This window comes from Hylobates moloch, unplaced genomic scaffold, assembly GCF_009828535.3.
Source record: "Hylobates moloch isolate HMO894 unplaced genomic scaffold, HMol_V3 SCAFFOLD_2, whole genome shotgun sequence".
In the NCBI taxonomy this organism is placed as follows: Eukaryota; Metazoa; Chordata; class Mammalia; order Primates; family Hylobatidae; genus Hylobates; species Hylobates moloch.
In genome coordinates this window covers 24,823,452-24,845,669 of record NW_026652277.1, presented here as the reverse complement: position 1 = coordinate 24,845,669, position 22,218 = coordinate 24,823,452, and the positions used below count along the sequence as shown (strand labels likewise).

The 22,218-nt window shown below is 40.7% G+C and overlaps 1 protein-coding gene and 1 long non-coding RNA gene across 4 annotated transcripts in view; one reads left to right on the top strand and one right to left on the bottom strand.

Moving 5' to 3' along the window:
- LOC131382127 (uncharacterized) overlaps positions 1 to 22,218 on the bottom strand; it is a 74,085-nt gene that overhangs the window by 16,964 nt on the left and 34,903 nt on the right. The gene's annotated exons all lie outside the window — the stretch shown is intronic.
- Positions 138 to 22,088, top strand: LOC116479627 (cytochrome P450 2U1). Of its 3 annotated transcripts, XM_032171704.2 has the most exons (6): positions 167 to 722; positions 13,209 to 13,847; positions 15,936 to 16,097; positions 17,926 to 18,093; positions 18,518 to 18,536; positions 18,827 to 19,021. In XM_032171704.2, the coding sequence occupies exons 1-6, from the start codon at positions 233 to 235 to the stop codon at positions 18,918 to 18,920; spliced, it is 1,572 nt and encodes a 523-aa protein (XP_032027595.1). In that variant the 5' UTR covers positions 167 to 232; the 3' UTR covers positions 18,921 to 19,021. The 3 variants fall into 3 exon arrangements, with proteins under 3 accessions (XP_032027554.1, XP_032027595.1, XP_032027601.1); XM_032171663.2 differs by lacking the exon at positions 18,518 to 18,536 and having other exon boundaries at positions 138 to 722; positions 18,827 to 22,085; XM_032171710.2 differs by lacking the exons at positions 15,936 to 16,097; positions 18,518 to 18,536 and having other exon boundaries at positions 18,827 to 22,088.

Here is a 22,218-nt window from a genome sequence, read left to right as displayed (position 1 = left end):
CCAACCCCCTCCGCTGGGCAGCCGGCGCGTCTCCAGTTTCCGCCCAGGCGTCGCTGAGTGGTGGCGGCGGGGAGAATGCGCGCGGCGCAGCCAATCCGGGCCCGCTCTTACACCCCCTGCCCGCCCCCCGACCTTCCAGCGCAGAGCAGGACACTGGCGCCGCGGGGCAGGCAGCTGCGTGCGCGTCTCCGCCGGGCAGCAAGGGGAACCCGAGGCCGCCGGCGCCCTGACCATGTCCTCTCCGGGGCCGCCGCAGCCCCCGGCGGAGGACCCGCCCTGGCCCGCGCGCTTCCTGCGTGCGCCTCTGGGGCTGCTGCGGCTGGACCCAAGCGGGGGCGCGCTGCTGCTGTGCGGCCTCGTAGCGCTTCTGGGCTGGAGCTGGCTGCGGAGGCGCCGGGCGCGGGGCATCCCACCCGGGCCCAGGCCCTGGCCCCTGGTGGGCAATTTCGGTCACGTGCTGCTGCCTCCCTTCCTCCGGCGGCGGAGCTGGCTGAGCAGCAGGACCAGGGCCGCAGGGATTGATCCCTCGGTCGTTGGCCCGCAGGTGCTCCTGGCTCACCTAGCCCGCGTGTACGGCAGCATCTTCAGCTTCTTTATCGGCCATTACCTGGTGGTGGTCCTCAGCGACTTCCACAGCGTGCGCGAGGCGCTGGTGCAGCAGGCCGAGGTCTTCAGCGACCGCCCGCGGGTGCCGCTCATCTCCATCGTGACCAAGGAGAAGGGTGAGCGGGGGGTCGTGGGCTGTGGGTACGCGGTTGCCGCGGATGAGTCTCCAGGTGCGCGGGGGCTGCAGTTCCTGTGCCCCTTCCGGCCGCCCGCGCCGCCAGCCTGCCTCACACCTGCATCCTGATCTAACAGGTGATGGTGGTGGCGGCGCTTCTCCTTAATGATGCCTTTAAGATCCCATCAAGTAGTGACGGATGCGTGACTTGCTCATACTCCAAGATCAGAAGTAGAAAGTTATCCGGAGATTGAGGGAGAGTAATAGGGATGGCGGGAGGACAAGGTGGCAAGCCAGGTTCCATCTTTCCAAAAGTAGCCTTCCCTTCCACCAGCTGTGACCTCGGAGAGAAACTTTGGCCCCCATGTTAGAAAGAGGGAAGGATATTCTTTTTACCTTGTGGGTTTCGAATGTAAGAATTTAAGAAGATATTTTCCAATAAGATAAAAAGTCCAGAAAACACAGAAGAAGCCTATTACCAAATCTCAGGCTTTGGTTCATAGTCTCTGGTTCCTGCGTATGGGAGTCTAAATTGGACATTTTTGCGGGTTGGAAAACGTGTTATCTGCTGCAATAAAATGTCCAATCTAACCTGTCTCTACCGTCCCCCTTTGTTTTACTGGCTGGCTTAGGTCTCTAACTTCTTTTCTGAGTCACTCCTACCCATCAGTCAGGTGTTAAATGCCTTTTCCTCGGGGAAGCCTTTTCTCACAGCCTCTGCAAGTAGGGTAGGCTCCCTTGTTAGAACCAGGTCCCTTACCCAAGCACTTTTCCTTCACTACACTTTTCAAAACTGAAGCTACATAACTTTATGACCTTGGGCCTGGATGTCAGTCTTCACCACTGTTCTGACATCTAGGAGGACAGAGTCGTTACTGCCTGAAACATAGTAGGAGCTCAAGTATCTATTAAATAAATGAATGCTATTTCCTGCCCCTATAACATGGCAAAGAAAGATCTAGGCTTTTCAGAATCTGATGAAGCCAGAGTTTTGCATCAGGATTTTAAACGGAAAAGACAAATATTGTATGATCCACTTATATGAGGTGCTCCTAGCAGAGTGAAATTCATAGGGACAGAAAGTCTCAGTTTTGCAAGATGAAAAAAATTCTGTGGATGGATGGTAGCAGTGGTTGCACAACAGTGTGAAAGTACCTAATGCCATTAAAGTGTGCACTTAAAAATGGTTAAGATGGTAAATTTTATATGTATTTCACCACAATTTTTAAAAAAGAAAAGAAAAGCAGGTAGGTTTTCTCCAGGCAGCCATGAGCTCAGAAGAGAATTTTAGGTAGAAGCAGTATTACGAAGGCATGCAGTGGATGAGGTGTGAACTGTGACATTTGTTTTTCAGTGGGGCATTTAAAGTATTATGATCTTTATCCCTACTCATTTAAAATCCTTAGATAATATCTTAGTGTTCATCCATGTTGTGGCATATGTGAAAATTTTCTTTTGAAGACTGACTAATATTCCATCATATGTAGAATCATCCCTCCTTATCTGTAGGGGATTCCTTCCAGGACCTCCTGCAAATAACAAAACCCTAGGATGTTCAAGTCCCTGATATAAAATGGTGTAGTATTTGCATATAGCCTATGCATATCCTCTTGGATACTTTAAATCATCTCTAGATTATTTATAATACCTACTACAATGTAAATGCTTTGTAAATAGTTGTTATACTGTATTGTTTAAGGAATGACAAGAAAAAAAAGTCTACACGTTCAGTACAGATGCGGTTTTTTGATCTGTGGTTGGTGGAACCCACAGATGTGGAACCCATGAATGTGGAGGGTCGACTGTATATACCACATTTTGTTTACCCATTCATCCATTGATAGACACTTGTGCCTCCACCTTTGGGCTATTGTGAATAATGCTGCTATAAATAGAAGGGTGCAAATATCTGAGTCCCTAGGAGTTACTTGATCATGTGGTAATTCTAGGTTTAATTTTTTGAAGAACCATCATACCATTTTCCAGTGACTGCACCAGTTTACATTCCCACAGGGGTCCCAATTTCTCCACGTCCTCACCAACACTTTTTTTTTTTCACGCTTGCTTTTAAGATTGGGCATAAATGTTACCTCTTTGAGAATGTGTACCCTGAGATGCTTCCCTACCCTGCAGAAGGAGATGAACTTCTATGATAACATTGTTTCATTTTAAGACGTTCCCAGTCCCTTCTAATCAATCCATAAGTCTTATTGACTCCTACAGCAGATATGTGTGCTACATCCATCTACTTTTCTCCATCTCTACTGCCAGCATCCTCATCCAAGCTACCATCATTTATTTATTTTTTCTAAAGCTACCATCATTTCTAATCTGATACTTTAGAAGCCTCTTAACTGACCTGCTTGCTTCCGCTCCAGATTTTCATCCACAGAGCAGCCAGAAGTATCTCTTACATAAACCATGAATCAAATCTTGTAGCTCTCTGGCTGAAACCAATTGCCTCCCCACTCCTTACTTGACCTACTATGGCCTGAAGGATCTGGCTGCTGCCTTTCTCTTTTTCAACTCTCCCTTCACTTGTACATTTCAACCTGACCTTCCTACTCTAGACACACTAAGCTGATTTCTGCCATGCCTGGGCCTGCCTCAAGGTACGATGTTTGTCTTCTTTGGGCCTGGAATAACTTCTTACTTGACTGATTGCTTGTCATCCCTCAGGCCTCTCAGGCCAGTTGTCACCTTTCAGTGCTATTTTGGTCAATGCCCAGTACCACCTCTTATTTTATCTCATTCATATTTTTCTCATTAAACACTGGCAAGTATTTAGCCTATGACCACTCCCACCTCTCAATGGAATGTGAGTTTCTTTAGGGCAGGTATTTTGTTCCTTTTGTTAACCACTGTATCCCTACTTCTTGGCACAGAATAGAGAACCAAAAGATGAATGAATTCGTGCATACAAGCATCTATTGATGTACGTATCACATTTTATTGTAATTTGTTTTGTGTGTCTGTCTCTTGCTCTGGATTTCTTAAGGTAGGAATTAGATTTTCTTCTTTGCGATCTCAACAGTGTAGTTTCCAATTCTTAACAAAACAGTTTATCAGAGTGCTTCTTGGTGGCTATTGTTTGGTTGAGAATCTATAACAAGGTCATTTCTAAGCATTAGTTGGACAACTGCTTACTATTAAATCTCTATTTAGAAAAAGGCTGGGAGCCTGGGGGCAATTTGGTGCTTCAGTAGTATCTCAGCTAAAGTATTTATTCCCCCAAGAGACAGGATTTTCTTAGGCAGTGCGGCTCTGGTATCTGTTGGGTGAATGTGCTGTAAAAGAATTAATGAGAGAAATTTCAGTGGCTGGAGAAGGTGTTGACAAGATAATACAAGGGAAGAACCACATGGCACGAAGTAAATGCTTGTGGAGTTAACTTGGAATAAAGGACAGATCATCTGAATAAGAAAGTGTGGCTAGCAGAGGATTTTTTTAATAGAACTTTTTCAAGAGTAAAGAATAAAAAGGGAGGATGTGAATTTATTTCAAGATGACCATCAAAGGATGAAGGAGCAGATGAGTTGTGAGTGGACTTCCCAGATCAAGAAATGGACAGCATTATCAGCCTGAAGAAGAGAGGCCACTGTGACTACAGTCAAGATGCTCAGCTCAGCAAGACTTCAGGATAGCTCAAACCATCTTTGGCTACTGTGCCCAGTAGCAAAGGAGTAAATGTGATACTGTCCAGAAACAAGATGTGTAGGCCATAAGAGAAAAGAAATTATGTTAGGAATTAGAGGCCAATAACATTATTCAATATTTATTATTTCTTGAAAGAACTTTGCTGCTGAAGTTGGTGAGAATAGCAGAGAAGGGTATGTTTCATAATGCAAAGAGAGGCTAGAAATAGTTGACTTAATACATTTGCTGAAAAGTTCCAGAATTTTATTTGTTATGTAGGAATTTTATTTGTTATGTTTAAATTTTTCAAAATTTCATGATTAGACAAGTTGGTCTTCTTCTTAAGCCCATAAAAACTACAGTAAACTAGATAGGCCATAAAGATGCTGTGTCCATCATTCTGATTGATTCTTTTCCTAAGCACAAAAAGAAAAGAAAATTACAAAATCAGAGCTAAGGCTACCAAAGGAATGTTTCACTCTAAGTGTGCTGATATGGTTTGAAGGTGTCCCCAAATGTTTATGTATTAGAAACTTAATCCCTAATGCAACAATGTCGAGAGATGGGAACTTAAAAGATGACTAGGTCATGAGGGCTCTGCCCTCATCAATGGATTAGTGCTGTTATCACCAGAGTGGGTTAGTTATTGTGGAAGTGGGTTTCTGATAAGAAGGATAAGTTTGGCCCCCTTTCTCTCTCTCTCTTTCATCCTCTCTTACTCTTCTGCCTTCCACCATGGGATGATGCAGCATGAAGGCCCTTGCCAGATGCCAGTGCTATCCTCTTGGACTTCCCAGCCTTCAGAACTGTAAGAAATAAATCTCTGTTCTTTATAAATTACCCAGCCTGTGGTATTCTGTTATAGCAACACAAAACAGGGTAAGACATGTGATCTGTTTCTTCTAAAAGGTTTGTATACATCACATTTTTATTTTAAAATATTCAAATATAAAGCTTAAAGAACAGTATAAACTTGATTATCTGCAGCTCAGATTTGCTTCAGATTTATAAATAACACATAGCTTTATTTGGTATGTTCTTCTAAAACTTGCAAATGTTGGATACTTAAAGTATCTTTCTCTAACTAGCTTTTGTTATTTAAAAGTGTTATTTTTTAACCATATTATGCAGTATTCCACTAAACAGAATTAACAAAATGGTATCATATTCTCTATTTCACTGTTGATAAAAATTAGGTAAATTTTGCATTTTTTTGCTCTTACAAACTATGCTACCACAAATGCTTGTAGGACACTAGTCATGAAAGTAGAAAAAGAAACACTGATTTGACTCTTAAAACCTGATATGGCTCGGATAATATCACTGGACATTTGGAGCAAGAGTCAAAGCAAGTTGCAAAGCCATAAAAATAGAAGGCAAAAAGAAATTTTGAAGAATTTTAAAAGTACGGGATAGATCAGTCTGATATATACCTCAAAGGGGAACAAGATGCAAAATGAAATTAGGAAATGAAGATAAACAGGAAATGAAAGTTCATCTGGGGAATTTGAAAATGAATGAGGGAAACAAGTTAACTGAGTATGCAATAAAATAGGTATTTGAAATGATTTTGAAATAGTTATGCACTCACATTGAGACGTCCTGAATTCTCCCTAATAGGAACACTTCTATGATCCCATGGAAGGAAAGGGTAAATGTAATCAGTGTACAACATCCTCTCTGTTCAGTAGGTAAAGATTGAGATCGTATTGACATTTTCATTATCACCTTCCAGTCTTTTTTCTACATGTACATGTATTTTTTTTTTTTTTTTTTTTTTTGAGATGGAGTCTTGCTCTGTAGCCCAGGCTGGAGTACAGTTGCACAATCTGAGCTCACTGCAAGCTCCGCCTCCCAGGTTCACACCATTCTCCTACCTCAGACTCCTGAGTAGCTGGGACTATAGGCACCTGCACCATGCCTGGCTAATTTTTTGTATTTTTATTAGAGAGGGGGTTTCACTGTGTTAGCCAGGATGGTCTCGATTTCCTAACCTCGTGATCTGCCCACCTCAGCCTCCCAAATTGCTGGGATTACAGGTGTGAGCCACCACGCCTGGCCCATGTCCATGTATTTTTAGAAATATATTTGCCTCCTTAAAATGGAATAATTTTCATAATTTTAAAAATTGCTTTTTATCACTTAAAGTATTATGGACATATTTTCATATTATTAAATATCCTCCTATAGGCCGGGCGCGGTGGCTCACGCTTGTAATCCCAGCACTTTGGGAGGCCGAGGCGGGCGGATCATGAGGTCAGGAGATCGAGACCACGATGAAACCCCGTCTCTACTAAAAATACAAAAAATTAGCCGGGCGTGGTGGTGGGCGCCTGTAGTCCCAGCTACTCGGAGAGGCTGAGACAGGAGAATCGCGTGAACCCGGGAGGCGGAGCTTGCAGTGAGCCGAGATTGCACTCCAGCCTGGGCGACAGAGCGAGACTCCGTCTCAAAAAAAAAAAAAAAAAAAAAAATCCTCCTGTAAAGTTCTTAGGAGCTGTATAGTATCTGTTTGTGAGAATGTATCAATGTCAATTTAGTCTATACTTTATTTGGTTTGAGTTGGATTTTTATGTTTCCACTGCCTAGCACCTGTTCCTTGGACAAGAATACCCGCTTCTTCTGAGGAATTCTTTTTTTCTGACCTCAGTCTCTTTTACCCTTAACTGTGGTTGAACAGGAGGTGCCATATCTTTACATAAACTCACCTTCTTGGCCACAGTGGTAAGTTGAGGGACATACTGACCAAAAGTGGACTGATCAGAATTTCTAACCTTTTTGTAACTGGTTAATCTGTAGGCCAGGCACAGAACTCAACAATTCACAACTATACATCAATCCTCACATAGTTTTGGGATAAGAATAGCATGGCATAGTTAGAAACCTCAAGCCACAAAATAAATTTAAGTTATCTCAAGTTGGTATCACCGCAGTACACCTTACTGAAGCATTTGAATCCTTCCCCAGAATTTCTCAGGTTGAATCTAGAAAATAGAGGGCTTTTCCTTTTGGTGGTGAAACTGGGAAAACAGGCATCTCAGGATAGCTCATGTTTCATTGAAAAGCTGGTTTGCAGTTGGAAAGAATGAAGTCAGAGAGAGAGAGGAGGGAAAAATAGGTACAAGGAGAAAGAGTTCTGTGACAGTATTCCCTGAGGTGGCAATACCCTTTCCTTCCTGTTTTTTCATTCCATAGCCTAACTGGCCTGTTTGATGAACTAGCTTGAGGGTATATTTTTGTTATTCTGAAGCAAAAGAGTCCTGATTTTTGCTTCGGAGCCATTTTGCTAGACCAAATATTTCTAAAATACAAATATGTAGTTTAAAAATGGTTAGATGATAAGATCAAGGACCTAACAAAGGAAAAATAATGTTTTTTGATAAATAGGACAAAGCAGAGATGTTATATGTGATATATTAAATAAGGAGAGGGCCAGGCACAGTGGCTCATGCCTGTTAACCCAGCACTTTGGGAGGCCGAGGCGGGTGCATCACCTGAGGTCAGGAGTTCAAGACCAGCCTGGCCAACATGGTGAAGCCCCATCTCTACTAAAAATACAAAAATTAGCCGGGCGTGGTGGCACGCACCTGTAGTCCCAGCTACTCGAGGCTGAGGCAAGAGAATCGCTTGAACCCAGGAGGCGGAGGTTGCAGTGAGCTGAGATCGCGCCACTGCACTCCAGCCTGGGTGACAGAGTGAGGCTCCGTCTCAAAAAAATAAATAAAAATAAGGAGAGAGGGTAGGTGGGATTGGCATCAAATCCTGAAGCTGGTTTGGAAGACCATATCTATCCAAGAGAAGAGGAGGCCCACCAACACTTGGCCTCTGAATACTCTGCAGCAGAAGTGTTGGTCATGGTTAAAGACAGGAGGAATGATTAAACTTTGGTACCCTAGGAAATAGTTTATGGGCCTTTATTACACAAAAGAAGAGTTCTGGTTTCAGGAGTGGGTAAGACATTTCCATTCCTTCTTTGTCTCAACAATCACATATCATACCAGAGGAATGTTGAACAGAAGCACACACTCTATCCACATTGAAATGAAATGACACATCTACATTTCTGCACCACGACATCTGAAGACAAAGTGGCTATACGATTGGCAAATGACTTAATAGAGTGGAGGACGACTACACCTAAGCATCTACAGAGGGGAATGCCAGTGGAGTATGAGAGGACAGAATGAGAACTACTCCCTCAGTTTACCATGCAGAATCTCAAAACGGGTTAGAAATTGGAGGTACCAGTGACAGAAATGAGCCAGTAGACTGAGAACAAGGATAGTTTGAAATGCACATAAAATAAGATCAGGTCCTTATCACTGCCCCCAACCCCTGCAGAAAATAGTAGGTAGATGCTCTGGAGAGCCTTGGCTGGGGGATGGGGGGTAGGGAAGAGATATGGCCTGGCAAAATGAAAAGTTGCTTCTAGACAAAGACAGAACTCTTGAGATGCTTCAGCTGGGTGAAAGTTTGACAAAGAACACTCAACAACCCTGACCAACAACAAAAGAAAACAAGGTTGAATTTTTTCAACCATTTATAAATGTAAAAGCTAGTCTTGGCTCTCTGGCTGTACAAAGGTGGCAGGCTGGATTTGGCCTTTGGGCTGTAGTTTGCCAACCACTCAACTAGACTTTGAGCATGTTAAAAATGTAAGAGTGAACATTCACCCTGTTTGTCTCAACCTAAAGGAAGATGAGAAGGAAGGGGGAAAAGAATGAACAAAGCAGATAAACAAATCTCAAAATAGTATGTTAGAAATTAGTATTAGAATAAATGTAAGAGGACTAAACTTACTGGCTAAAGGACAGCTTGCCAGAATGGATTTTTTTTATATCCAGTTATATGTTGTTTTAAGAGACATAATCTATCTTCCCCAAAAAAGAGACATTCCCCCAACATAAGGGTACAGAAAAGTTCAAAATGAAAAGGTTTTACAATACTAAGAAAATACTTTAAAAAGAAAAGCTGGTTCTTTTTTGACAAAAGGTACTCTAAGTGATACTTTATTGTTAAGAAAAAGGAGGGCATTCATGATAAATGGATCCACTTTTTAAAAATTTAAAAAACAGGAAGATAGAATTCTAAGCTTGAATGTACCTAACAATGTCATCTAATATATATCTGTATTTAACAGCATATATATATATATAAATATAAATCTGTATAGCTACATTGATATTTATCTACCTTTAGCAAAAACTTACAGAACTGTAAAGAGAAACTGATATAGCTATAACAAAATAGCTTAATATAAGTATTTGGTTGAGAGATCAAGCAGTTAAAAATTTGTTAAGGATACAGAAAATTTGGCTTTGACCGTTATCAGGCTTTCTCTATTGGACATATAGAGAGGACATATTCCTCAAAATTACTTGGACAGACATTCTTCTCAACTTTATTTAGAAATTTCATTGGCCACATAGTAGGGTAAAAAAGCAAGCAAGTGTCAAATGTCAAATATCAGCATAAGATAAACCAGGTAAGGTAGCAAAGAAGACTCAAAATAGAAACTTTTTTTTTTTTTTTTACTTAAAACCAAATAATGAAAATACACGGAAACAAAACTTGTGAACTGCAGCTAGAGTAGTACCCAGACAGAGGCAAATGTAGAGCTTTAAATTATTTATTAAGATAGAGGTCTGAAAATTAATGAGTCAGATGGCCAACATTATGTATTATAAAAAGAAGTGAATAAACCTAAAGGAAAAGAGAAACATGTTCCAATTTTAGACAAATTCTTTCAGAGACAAAGACCACACCCTGATTTGTTTTAGGAGGCCAGTATATTCAAGACAAATACAGCATGAGAAAGGAAACTTATAAGCCATTGTCATTCGTGAATATACTATTTTTTAAAAACTTAGGAAACAAAATCCAGCAATTTTTTAAAGAAATTTAAAAACAAGCAAGTTTAGATTCATCCTTAGATTACAAGTTCAATCATCATAAAGAAGGCAGTTTTCAAATTAACCTAGAAATTAAGTGTATCTGCGTGAGAATAGAGACATAGACGCTACAAAGTGGGCGTCTAAGCCAAGTTCTGCCAGCAGAAATTCTGCCTCTCCTGAGGTCTTGGTGGCTGCATCCAGAGACAAACAGGCTCAGACTGGGGATGGGGCCTGGGGGTGAACCCAAACCCTCCCAGGAGACAACTTAGCTGCCAGTCACTACCTATTAGGCTCCTCCACCCACTGCCTGCACCTCAGCAAATGCCTCCTATAATCTGTGGATCCCCCAGACCTCTGTGTTAAAAAAAAAAAAAAAAAAGAAATTAAATGCAGTTCCAACCAAAATCCCTAAATAAGTTTGAGAAACTGATTTTGAAGTTTTTGAAACAGTTTTTAAAAAGAACGAGGTTTTGTAGGGAAGGGGGGACTTCCCTATTAGATATAAAAAATTACTATAAAGTTTATTTATATCTTATTATAAAGTAACAGTAATTAAGACAATGTGCTTTGAGCACAGTGATAAACACATAGACCAATATAACCAACTAGAAAGCCTGTAAACTGGCCCACCCCTATATAGGAAATGTGTATCAGAGACAGCATTACAGATTGGTGGTGAAGGGTGAGGTGGAGTGGGGACCCTTTGACAAATCATGCTTGAACAATAGGTTGTCTGCATAGGGAAAAAATGTTTGGATTCCTACCTCACAATAGGTAGGAATACGTAACACAAATATAAATTCCAGGTAGATTATAGAAACAAATGTGAAAACAAAATTTAAAATTTTTACAAGAAAATAGAGAATGTGTTTATGAACCCATTGTAGGAGATTTCTAAAATAAGATATGCAGCACAAATCAAAGGATTGATAAATCCAACTATATTTAAAACTTGTGCTTATCTAATAATACCATTTAGAAACTTAAAAAATCACATGATAAAAGATCTGCTATTTATTTCAAATATATAAGAAAAAGAAAATTGCACAGTAGATAAATGAAAATTACAGAATAGGAAATCTGGCCAATAACCATATAAAAAGCTGCTCTGACCCACTGGTAACAGAGAAATGCAAATAAAAACCAGATGAGATATGTTCCAGCCCTCTGATTGACAAAACTAAAACACTGACAAGTATCAAGTGATGGCAACTATTCTGAACAAATGAGAACATTTAAACACTTCTGTGAACACACTTTCAGAGTACTCTCCACTTCAGAAAGTAATCTACAATGTCTAGTCATACTGAATATGTACATATCTTATGACTCATCAGTCAGTCCAGTCTTAGCAATGTCTTTAAAATTCTGAGGAAGTCCAATGGTAGAATAAATATCACACATAATCTTTAGAAATTCACCTCCCATGCATCCTTTCTCAGAAGCTACTAGAGGATGTGCTTCAGCAAAATGAGGGAGTAAAACAAAGAGGAAGAAATATAATTCAGGAAATGGGTTCTGACACAGAAGAAAATTCCCAAATGATAACTAATACAAGTCATAGCACCTGAACCAAAGGCCTACAGAGCAACCACTGCAGATTTGAGCAGACATTTGGAAGATTCCAGTGAGGAAAGTGGAACTGATAAATTGTCTGATACGTTTGACTGCATGGATGTTTACATTGAAAGACATTTTATAGGGATATTAAAGAATATGAGAAAATTTAACCACAGAGCAGGGTCTTTATTTCATTTGCAGCTGTATCTACTGCACCCCCATGCCTGGCACATAGTAAGAATTCAGAATAATGTGGGAAGGAAGGAAGCTAGCCAAAATGATAGAGTACACCATGGAAAATAGGATGAAATAGGTGACGGAAAACAAGGAATACTTGAGAACAATTTGATACAACATCTGGGAGCAATTTTGTGGGGTTTGATGGTGGGATGTATAAGTGAAAATCAAATAGGATGTAGTTGTGGATGACCTTAACAAGTTCATATGTTTTAAAATCAGGGCTGCTGCCAACAACAGACATTTTAGATTACCTGCCAGTTATCAGATTCCAAATTTTGATGTCCAATAGTTCTAATCTAGTTGGGCTATTCAGTCAGCTAATATTTAACAACCTCTCCTATGTACCAAGCACTATGCCGGAAGCTGGATTTTAATGGTGAGCACAATGAGATATGGTCTCTGCCCTCATGTCAATCTGTTGCTATGATTATCCTTCAGTTCAGAATGTTCAGAATATAGGTGTTTAGAGTATGGGGATATATAGCCTGAAATATTTTTCTGTCTTTTTTTTTCTTTTTTTAGAGGCAGGGTCTTGCTCTGTCACCCAGGCTGGAGTGCAGTGGCATGATCATAGTGGACTGCAGCATCCAATTCCTGGGCTCAAGTGATTCTCCAACCTTAGCCTCTTGAGTACCTGGGGATTACAGATGCATGCCACCACACCCGGCTAATTTTTTTTTTTTAAATAGAGATAGGGTCTTGTTCTGTTGCCCAAGCTGGTCGGGAACTCCTGGCTTCAAGCAGTCCTCCCACCTCAGCTTCCCAAAGCTCTGGGATTATAGGCATGAGTCACTGTACCTGGCCACCTGAGAAATTTTCTAAGCCTGGATTCACTCTTATGAAATATAATACTTTGAAATGCACAATAACTTTGAAAATGAAACTCATTGCTTTTCATTTCACCAGGAGTTACTATCTATAATAATAAGCTTTAGAGCAAATTCTCCTTAGATATGATTTTTGTTATTATTAGAAACACATACTGTCTTGATAACTAAATTTTACCAATCATTCTTCTTGACTAGTGGTCTTTATATATATATATGAGGAGTTTTCCATAAGTGACTTGAAAAATACAGAATGCACTCCATGGCAGGTCTGTTCAGTGTTACCAGGAATGCTGTTTCTCATCTTCCTTTCTTGGTGTTGCTTTGCAGGGGTTGTGTTTGCACATTATGGTCCCGTCTGGAGACAACAAAGAAAGTTCTCTCATTCAACTCTTCGTCATTTTGGGTTGGGAAAACTTAGCTTGGAGCCCAAGATCATTGAGGAGTTCAAATATGTGAAAGCAGAAATGCAAAAGCACGGAGAAGAAGACCCCTTCTGCCCTTTCTCCATCATCAGCAATGCCGTCTCTAACATCATTTGCTCCTTGTGCTTTGGCCAGCGCTTTGATTACACCAATAGTGAGTTCAAGAAAATGCTTGGTTTTATGTCACGAGGGCTAGAAATCTGTCTGAACAGTCAAGTCCTCCTGGTCAACATATGCCCTTGGCTTTATTACCTTCCCTTTGGACCATTTAAGGAATTAAGACAAATTGAAAAGGATATAACCAGTTTCCTTAAAAAAATCATCAAAGACCATCAAGAGTCTCTGGATAGAGAGAACCCTCAGGACTTCATAGACATGTACCTTCTCCACATGGAAGAGGAGAGGAAAAATAATAGTAACAGCAGTTTTGATGAAGAGTACTTATTTTATATCATTGGGGATCTCTTTATTGCTGGGACTGATACCACAACTAACTCTTTGCTTTGGTGCCTGCTGTATATGTCGCTGAACCCCGATGTACAAGGTAATTAATAGGTGTTTCCTTTGTTCATGGCAAAACCAGGTAATTTAAATCAGGATTAGCAACCTCCGTGATCTGGTGGCTTCCAACACTGAGCAATGTCTTCAGGCTGGCAAACAAATTCTTGCAACTCATAGGGAGTTGGTAAGATGTTAACAGTGAAACCCAAGTTTCTAGACAGTAGGACTGAGGTCATAACTTACTTACCCCTGCTTAAATCTCTACGCATCTGATTCTGTGTGAAATCTATGATCATGAACGACCTTTAGAGAAGAACATTCTAGAGCTGAAGGGAATCATAATGCTGATCTGAACACATCTTTTTTTTTTCGAAATTGGAGAACAGAGACTCAGAGAAGTTGTGTGCCTTTTTATTTTTATTTTTATTTTTTGAGACAGAGTCTCGCCGTCGCCCAGGCTGGAGTGCAGTGGTGCGATCTCCGCTCGCTGCAGGCTCCGCCCCCTGGGGTTCACGCCATTCTCCTGCCTCAGCCTCCCGAGTAGCTGGGACTACAGGCGCCCACCACCTCGCCCGGCTAATTTTTTTTTTTTGTATTTTTAGTAGAGACGGGGTTTCACTGTGTTAGCCAGGATGGTCTCGATCTCCTGACCTTGTGATCTGCCCGCCTTGGCCTCCCAAAGTGCTGGGATTACAGGCGTGAGCCACCACGCCCAGCATAGTTGTGTGACTTTCACAAGGTCACACAGCTAGTTCTACCACCTAGTCCCAATAGATACTGAAAGTCTGTGGCAGTTCAGAGTAGAAGAATACAGGGAGGATGGTGTATTATTAGTTTCTGTTGCTGTTATAACAAATTACCACAAACCGAGTGGCTTAAAACAACACAAGTTTCTTAGAGTTCTATACATTGTAAGTCTGATATATGTCTCATTGGACTGAAAATCAGGATATTGACAGGGCTGCATTCCTTTCTGGAGGGTCTAAAGAAGAATCAGTTTCCTTGCTGTTTCTGGCTTCTACAGCTCATGGCTTCCTTCTTCTGTCTTTGAAGGCAGCAGTGTTGCATCTCTGTAACCATTTGTTCATAGTCACATCTTCCTCTGACTCTGAACTCAACCGGGAGAGGTTATCTGACTTAAAAACGATGTTCTTAGATTGGGCACACCCAGGTGACCCAGGATAATCTTCCCATTTCTGTGTCCTTAGGTTAATTACATCAGTTTAGTCCCTTTTGCCATGTAAGGTATTATGTTTACAGACTCCAGAGGATTAGGGTGTGTACATCTTGTATGGGCCCATATTCTGCCTACTATAGATGTGATTATACCTACCTGTATTAGTTAATTATTGCTGGGTAGCAAACTACCCCCAAATTTGCTAGCTTTACAAAAACCACTACCATGTATTATCTCCCAGTTTCTGAGGGTCAGGAATCCAGGAATGACTTCCAGTTTAGAGTTTCTCATGAAGTTAGAGTTAAGATGTTGGCTGGGGCTGCAGACTTGAATGAGACCAAAGAATCCAGGTCCAGGGTGGCTATCCATAGTCATTAGCCAAGTTCCTTACCACTGTGACCCTTCCATAAGGCCACTTCACTTGGTGGCTTCCTTCCCCAAAAGTGAGCAACCTGAGAGAGAGAGAGAGTGGCAAAGATGAGGAGCCACTCTGATCTCAGAAGTGACATGCCGTCACTTCACCCTTATTCTCTTGGTCACACGGACCAACTTGGTAGAGTAGGAGGGGACTGCACAAGGATATAAACCACAAGAATGGGGAATATTGGGGGCCACTTTAGGCTATCACATGTTGTCACAGTCTACTTAGAGTGTCAATCCCATGTTCATATGAGAGTATGACTTAGGATGCTCCTGAATCCAGAGTGTTTTCTCTTTGGCACCTCTATCTGTTACACTATCCCACTTCTAAATCACAGAGTGGCACAGGCACCCTGGGGCTAGCTGTCTCTACCTGAAATGTCCGACCAATGCTTCAACTTCACTGAGGCAGAGTCAGGCCTGAACTGCCAACTGACCAGTCATATATTAGTGGTGATGGAAAGTATGCAGAGGAGGGCACATTCAACTCTCTCCCATGCTTATCTTCTGGTTTATTCTTCCCTTTTCACGTAGAAAAGGTTCATGAAGAAATTGAAAGAGCCATTGGTACCAACCGAGCTCCTTCCCTCACAGACAAGGCCCAGATGCCCTACACAGAAGCCACCATCATGGAAGTGCAGAGGCTAACTGTGGTGGTGCCGCTTGCCATTCCTCATATGACCTCAGAGAACACAGGCAAGTCCAGGGTCTTCCTCTTTGAATGCCCTTGACAGAAGCAGGGCCCTCTAATCCAGGGTAGTTGAGATGAGGGGTGTGGTGACTATTGTCTAGCTTGATCCTTCTGAAGATTTAGCATTGTGTCATAGGTAATAAAATGTCTAGGAAATGTTCAGCCCTCCACTGTGCATCACTGGTTGTACTAGAATTCTACCACTGCTTAGTTTTACTAGTAGCTGTGTAGCCTTCAGAGCATACACACTTATACTGGCAAAACAAATAATGTCGAAATTTAAATTGGCTATGTTGGCAGAAAAAGCTCCAGAATTGACACCTCTCCCTCCTTTTCATGGAGGTCAGAAGAGCTCGTCTAAATGTGGATTAAGGATTTTGCCTGAAAATTATCTTACTTCAACTTTTAAAATTCTGCAGCTGAAGCAAAAATATTAAATAATTAGAAGGCCGGGTGTGGTGGCCCACACCTGTAATCCCAGAATTTTGGGAGGCCGAGGCAGGTGGATCACTTGAGGTCATGAGTTCGAGACCAGCCTGGACAAGATGGTGAAACCCCATCCCTACTAAAAATACAGAAATTAGCCAGGCATGGTGGTGCACAACTGTAGTCCCAGCTACTCAGGAGGCTGAGGCAGGAGAATCGCTTGGACCTGGGAGGTTGCAGTGAGCTAAGATTGCGCCACTGCACTCTAGCCTGGGTGACGGAGCAAGACTCTGTCTCAAAAAAAAAAAGGGCCGGGTGCGGTGGCTCACACCTGTAGTCCCAGCACTTTGGGAGGCCCAGGAGTGTGCATCACTTGAGACCAGGAGTTCGAGACCAGCCTAGCCAACATGGCAAAAACCCATCTCTACTAAAAATACAAAAATTAGCCAGGCATGGTGGCACACTCCTGTAGTCCCAGCTACTCAGGAGGCTGAGGCAGGAGAAGAATCACTTGAACCCGGGAGGCAGAGGTTGCAGTGAGCCAAGATTGCACCACTGCACTTCTGCACTTCAGCCTGGGTGACAGAGTGAGACAGCCTGTCTCAAAATAATAATAATAATAATAATGATAATAATAATAATAATAATAATAATAATAAAAATTAGAAGAGCCCATCTTATTCTAAAGTCACCTGTTTCAGCCTGTCACCTACAGTGAACTCTATTTGGTCATGTCCAGACTCTCTTTAAACATCCCTATTAACAAGGAATTTACCTCTGGAGTCAGCCCATAGTATAATGGGCTTGATCTAGTTTTAAGACAGTTATAGCATGCCGTTGCTTATACATGACATCGGATCACTTAACAGTTTTTTTTTTTTTTTTTTTTGGTACAAGTTAGATAGACTGTTTATAGTATCTTTTGGGCATTGTTTAAAGCGCATATTGACTTGTCAGCTGGTAAGAGCCAGGGTTGGCTTCCCTGTATATGTCTTTATCTTAGTTTACCTCCTTAGTTTACCATACCTTGTATGGACATAAATGACCCTGTAAACTAAGTTTTATACATATTGGGAATTTTAATTTTTAGGGAAAGTTTACTTGAAATGCCCTATTGTTTCTGTTTTAGTGTTTTCTCTTCATTGTAATGTTTTTATGGTTTTATTTATTAATTCAGCATTCATTGGAGCACTGCCTGCTCCCGGTCTCAGGTGGGTCCTGGGATGGTGCGGGGAGAGGGATGCCAGTTGATAAGATCTTATCCCTGCCCTCAAGTACCTCACAGTTTGGTCTCAGCCAATTAAAGTGCTAGGTATATAACTACATTTTTTTTTTTTTCAGATAATGATGTTCAGGGAGAACTACTAGTAAAAGCATACTGAATAACACCCATATGTTTTGTTTTAGTGCTCCAAGGGTATACCATTCCTAAAGGCACATTGATCTTACCCAACCTGTGGTCAGTACATAGAGACCCAGCCATTTGGGAGAAACCGGAGGATTTCTACCCTAATCGATTTCTGGATGACCAAGGACAACTAATTAAAAAAGAAACCTTTATTCCTTTTGGGATAGGTCAGTTACACTTTTTTAAACTGCATAATTTTTAAAAGAAGTAGAACTAAAATAATATTTTATTATTTCATGTTGTTTTAAAAATGTTTCTTTCTTGGCAAGCTAATATAAGAGAAGGGATCAATAATTTAGATAAGGCATCTCCACTATGCTCGTATCAGATTTTAATAAAGCAGTTGGTTTTAAATCTCTAAATATGACTAGAAATTTTACTTTCAGAGCTGATCAGGTAATTTTGGGGGGTCCCAGGGAGCTACTGAAGTTAAGAGCAATTTCTGATTTGGTCTGGTGGGTGAGAGGATGGGTTCTCTAATCTCAATAGTTCCTCTTTTAGGTTCCTAGATTAGAAACATAGGATTCTTTCTATGGAAAAAAGGGAGGCTCTAGGGATTCTTATCTGAATTTTTTTGCCTTAATCTTCCAGGTAAAAGTGAAGGAAAGAGGTGAGTAGGCACGGAAGAGACAGGATAACTGCCACATTGGATCTGTTTCTAGTTCCTGTCTGGAATGAGGATAGGTTTTTATGAGTAAGAGTTAAAATGTGGATTTGATATGTAAAAATTCTGATCAGCATATGCTGTGGGAGGCTACGTGGTATATATGGCAATTTGACTTAAAAACTCCATCTGCATTTAGAATACTCAATTTAGATATTTCATATAAATTTGTACTTTTTGAAATAGGAGAAGGGATGGTATTATAATCCTTCATTTTTTTCTGATCTCATTTTTAGGGAAGCGGGTGTGTATGGGAGAACAACTGGCAAAGATGGAATTATTCCTAATGTTTGTGAGCCTAATGCAGAGTTTCACATTTGCTTTACCTAAGGATTCTAAGAAGCCCCTCCTGACGGGAAGATTTGGTCTAACTTTAGCCCCACATCCATTTAATATAACTATTTCAAGGAGATGAAGAGCATCTCCAAGAAGAGATGGTAAAAAGATGCATAAATACATATCCTTCTAAGCAGATTCTTCCTACTGCAAGGGACAGTGAATCCAGCAACTCAGTGGATCCAAGTTGGGCTCAGAGAGGTCAGAAGGAGGGTAGAGCACACTGGGAGGTTTCATCTTGGAGGATTCCTCAGCAGGATACTTCAGCCATTTTAGTAATGCAGGTCTGTGATTTGGGGGATAGAAACCAAAGTACATAGGAAACGGGATATCTAGATTTTACTTGCAGTGGCTTCCACCAATGGGCCGATCTTCTCATTTCTTAGTGCCTCAGACATCCCATATGTAAAATTAGAGTAATAAAACTTGGCTTCTCTCTACCTCTCAGCACTAATGATGGTCAAATGCCTTACATCTTTTCTGATATCTCTAAAACGCTGTTAAGTTCTGGAGAAGAACTTCAGGAGAAGAAGATCTATCAGCTGGCTTTTAAAGACCTGTGACAACATGAAAGTGGTGTTCGGCCTGGAATGCTTTGTCAGAGATGGGTGTGGATTTAGGTTATACTGGGGGAGAACTTTTCTCAGCACAGATTCTATGCCAGCTTCTTTGGGCTTGTTCTGTTACTATCTTTTTGTTTATGATTTTAGTTTTTACTTTTTGTAGATGTGGGATGAAGTGGACTCTGTCGTGTATATTGAGGAAAAAAGAAATTATAATTTTAAAAAATCCCTTGTAGGATTATTATCTAAATTTATATGTCTACCTTCTACTACAACTAAAGGAACAGTGAGCCTTGCTACTTCTTTAGTAGCTTCATGGCAGAATTCCTTTCTACTGAGTTATTCGCAAAGATGCAGCTCTACCTTCTTACTTAAGGCCTGAATGGTGAGCATGGGGATTTTGATACTGGGACTCATCAGGAAAGGATTCTGCTTTCAAACTATACTGAACATTCCTGTCCTAGCCTCCCTGCCACCAGGCCCAATGTATCTGATCCTTGAATATACTCTCAAAGAATTCACTTTCTTTTTATTAAGAGAACTAAATTGTTTCTAAATGTAGATGGTCCCTCTGGAAGAGCAGTTTTCAGCAGGGTTGGTAACACCTTCAGAGGGAGTTTGGAAATGTGTGGGTATGTTTCTTGGTTATCATAATGTTGGGGGTGCTACTGGCCTTCTGCTGCCATGGGACCAGGATGCTAAATGTCAAGGTAATCCTATACAGTGAAGAATTGTCCTGCTAAAGATGCCAGGATTTCCCCCAGTGAGAACATGCTCCAAAGAATGACCACCCCTTTCTTTTATTCTCCCACAGTGCTCCATGTACAGAAGTAAGCATAGCAGTCATATGAGCAACCATATTCCTGAACCTTTCCTCATGCTGGCTCTATACTTAATCCTTTACTTGTATGTTTCTGTAATTCTTCCAGAAATTCTATTAAGAGGGTGGCATACTATAGTGGATGAAGCTGAGGCTAATAGAAGGTAAGGCACAAAGTTAAAAAGTAACATCACTGGGTTTCAAGCCTACTGGTCTCTGTGACTAAAGAACACTTTCAGAACCACTTCTCGATTCTGCCACCACTTGATCCCATAACAGGCTCCCCTTGGCCTCATGCTGGAGTTGCGTGTGTCCGTCTTCATCCCAGGCTGAGCATCTTGAGGTGAGGATGTTGTGCTGTTTGCCTCCCTCACGGTGCCTTGGTCTTAGTGGATGCCCAGTCGTCTTGTGAATGACTTTTAAGAAGTGTACTTAAGAGAAAAATCCTACCTTATTTGAATAATTACAAGTCATATTTTTGTTGCTTAAAGGTGATAAATCAGTGTGTTATTTGTTAATGTCCATTAAAGCCAGTTTTTTAAAAAATCACTGGACTTTTGTGTTTATCATTTAAAACAACCATTTTAAACAAACTTAGAACAATGCTTAGCTGTTTATATGTAACAGAATGTAAGCTCCCACCACCTGGAGACTAGGCCATATCCAGGGACCTCTCATTCACTTTCCTAAAGGAGAGAAGCAGCTACTGCTGTTCCTACTGATAGAGAAGAGGGCAAGAAAAGATCCAGAGTGGCTGTTACTTTGAGAATTAAACAAAAGATGAAATTCTGAACTTAAAACACGTCTGTTTGACTGGCCTCCTATAACTGATCACCCTTCTTTGCTCTGTTTTCCAGATAAATAGAGACACCAGATCTCCCTAACCTCTGACTTCTGCCATTAGCCATACTCTGTGTAGTTAGATCTCAGTCTGGGAATGGCATTCCAGGGCAATTGTGAACACGAGGCTAGATTTTTTCTTTGATTTAGCACATTCCTAGGCAGACTTTTGCAAGCTCAAAAAATGAAAATAATATCTGCTTAATCAAAACATAATCAGAGGAAGAAGAAAAAATATTTTAAAATAATTGATTGATTTTTGACTCTACATTCTTTATCTACCATACTGCTCTTTTCCTTTTTAGAAATACTACTAAGCACTTTCAGTATAGATAAATGACATACAGGCTAATCTTTAGGTGTCTTAGGAATTTTTGCTTCTTGAAAAAGAAAAGCTAATAGCCTAACTGCAGAGGAACTGAGTGGATGGAGTAGCTGCTGTATAGCTTTTTAGACGAGATGATACAGTGTGGATTACACTGTACCTTGGGCGGGACAGTTTGTTCTTGATATGGAATTCAGAAGGTTTTGAATTGCACTAATAACTCAGCATTAACAAGTGTATTACTCCTTAAATTATACATGCATTTTCAATATTCCTAACCAAATAGTTAATAGCTTATTGAGAAGAAGTCTGTTCTTGGAGAGATGTTGAAATTAGATGTTTATTAAGCTTTAAAATATAATGCCTTAAGCTGTGGCACTTTAAAAACATCTTTATATGTAAATTGCTAAAAGGACTGTTAATGCTTTTGTCAGACATATTGGCATTTTACAATTTTGCACATCATGGTTTATTTGAAATCAAAAAATAACTGTACTTTGTTTTATAAGTCTACCTAATATCTCATTTTTGATTCTCACCTTTAGCACAGTTGTGTTGCTTTTATTAAACTATTTTAACTGAGAAAGTGTCATGTCTGGTTTTTTTTGTTTTTATTTAATTGCTACACAAAATTTTGTTTTACCAGATACCAAGTTAATGTAAAAAGAAAATATGCCTCCAAAGACAGATGTCCACAATAGAATGTAAGCATGGTCCTTAGAAACAAGGGTAATTCTTTTAAAA

Coding starts and splice junctions, on each gene's coding strand:
- LOC116479627 (XM_032171663.2), top strand. CDS start 233: ATGTCCTCTCCGGGGCCGCCGCAGCCCCCGGCGGAGGACCCGCCCTGG. Junction 723..13,208: donor CATCGTGACCAAGGAGAAGG/GTGAGCGGGGGG, acceptor GTTGCTTTGCAG/GGGTTGTGTTTGCACATTAT. Junction 13,848..15,935: donor GCTGAACCCCGATGTACAAG/GTAATTAATAGG, acceptor CTTTTCACGTAG/AAAAGGTTCATGAAGAAATT.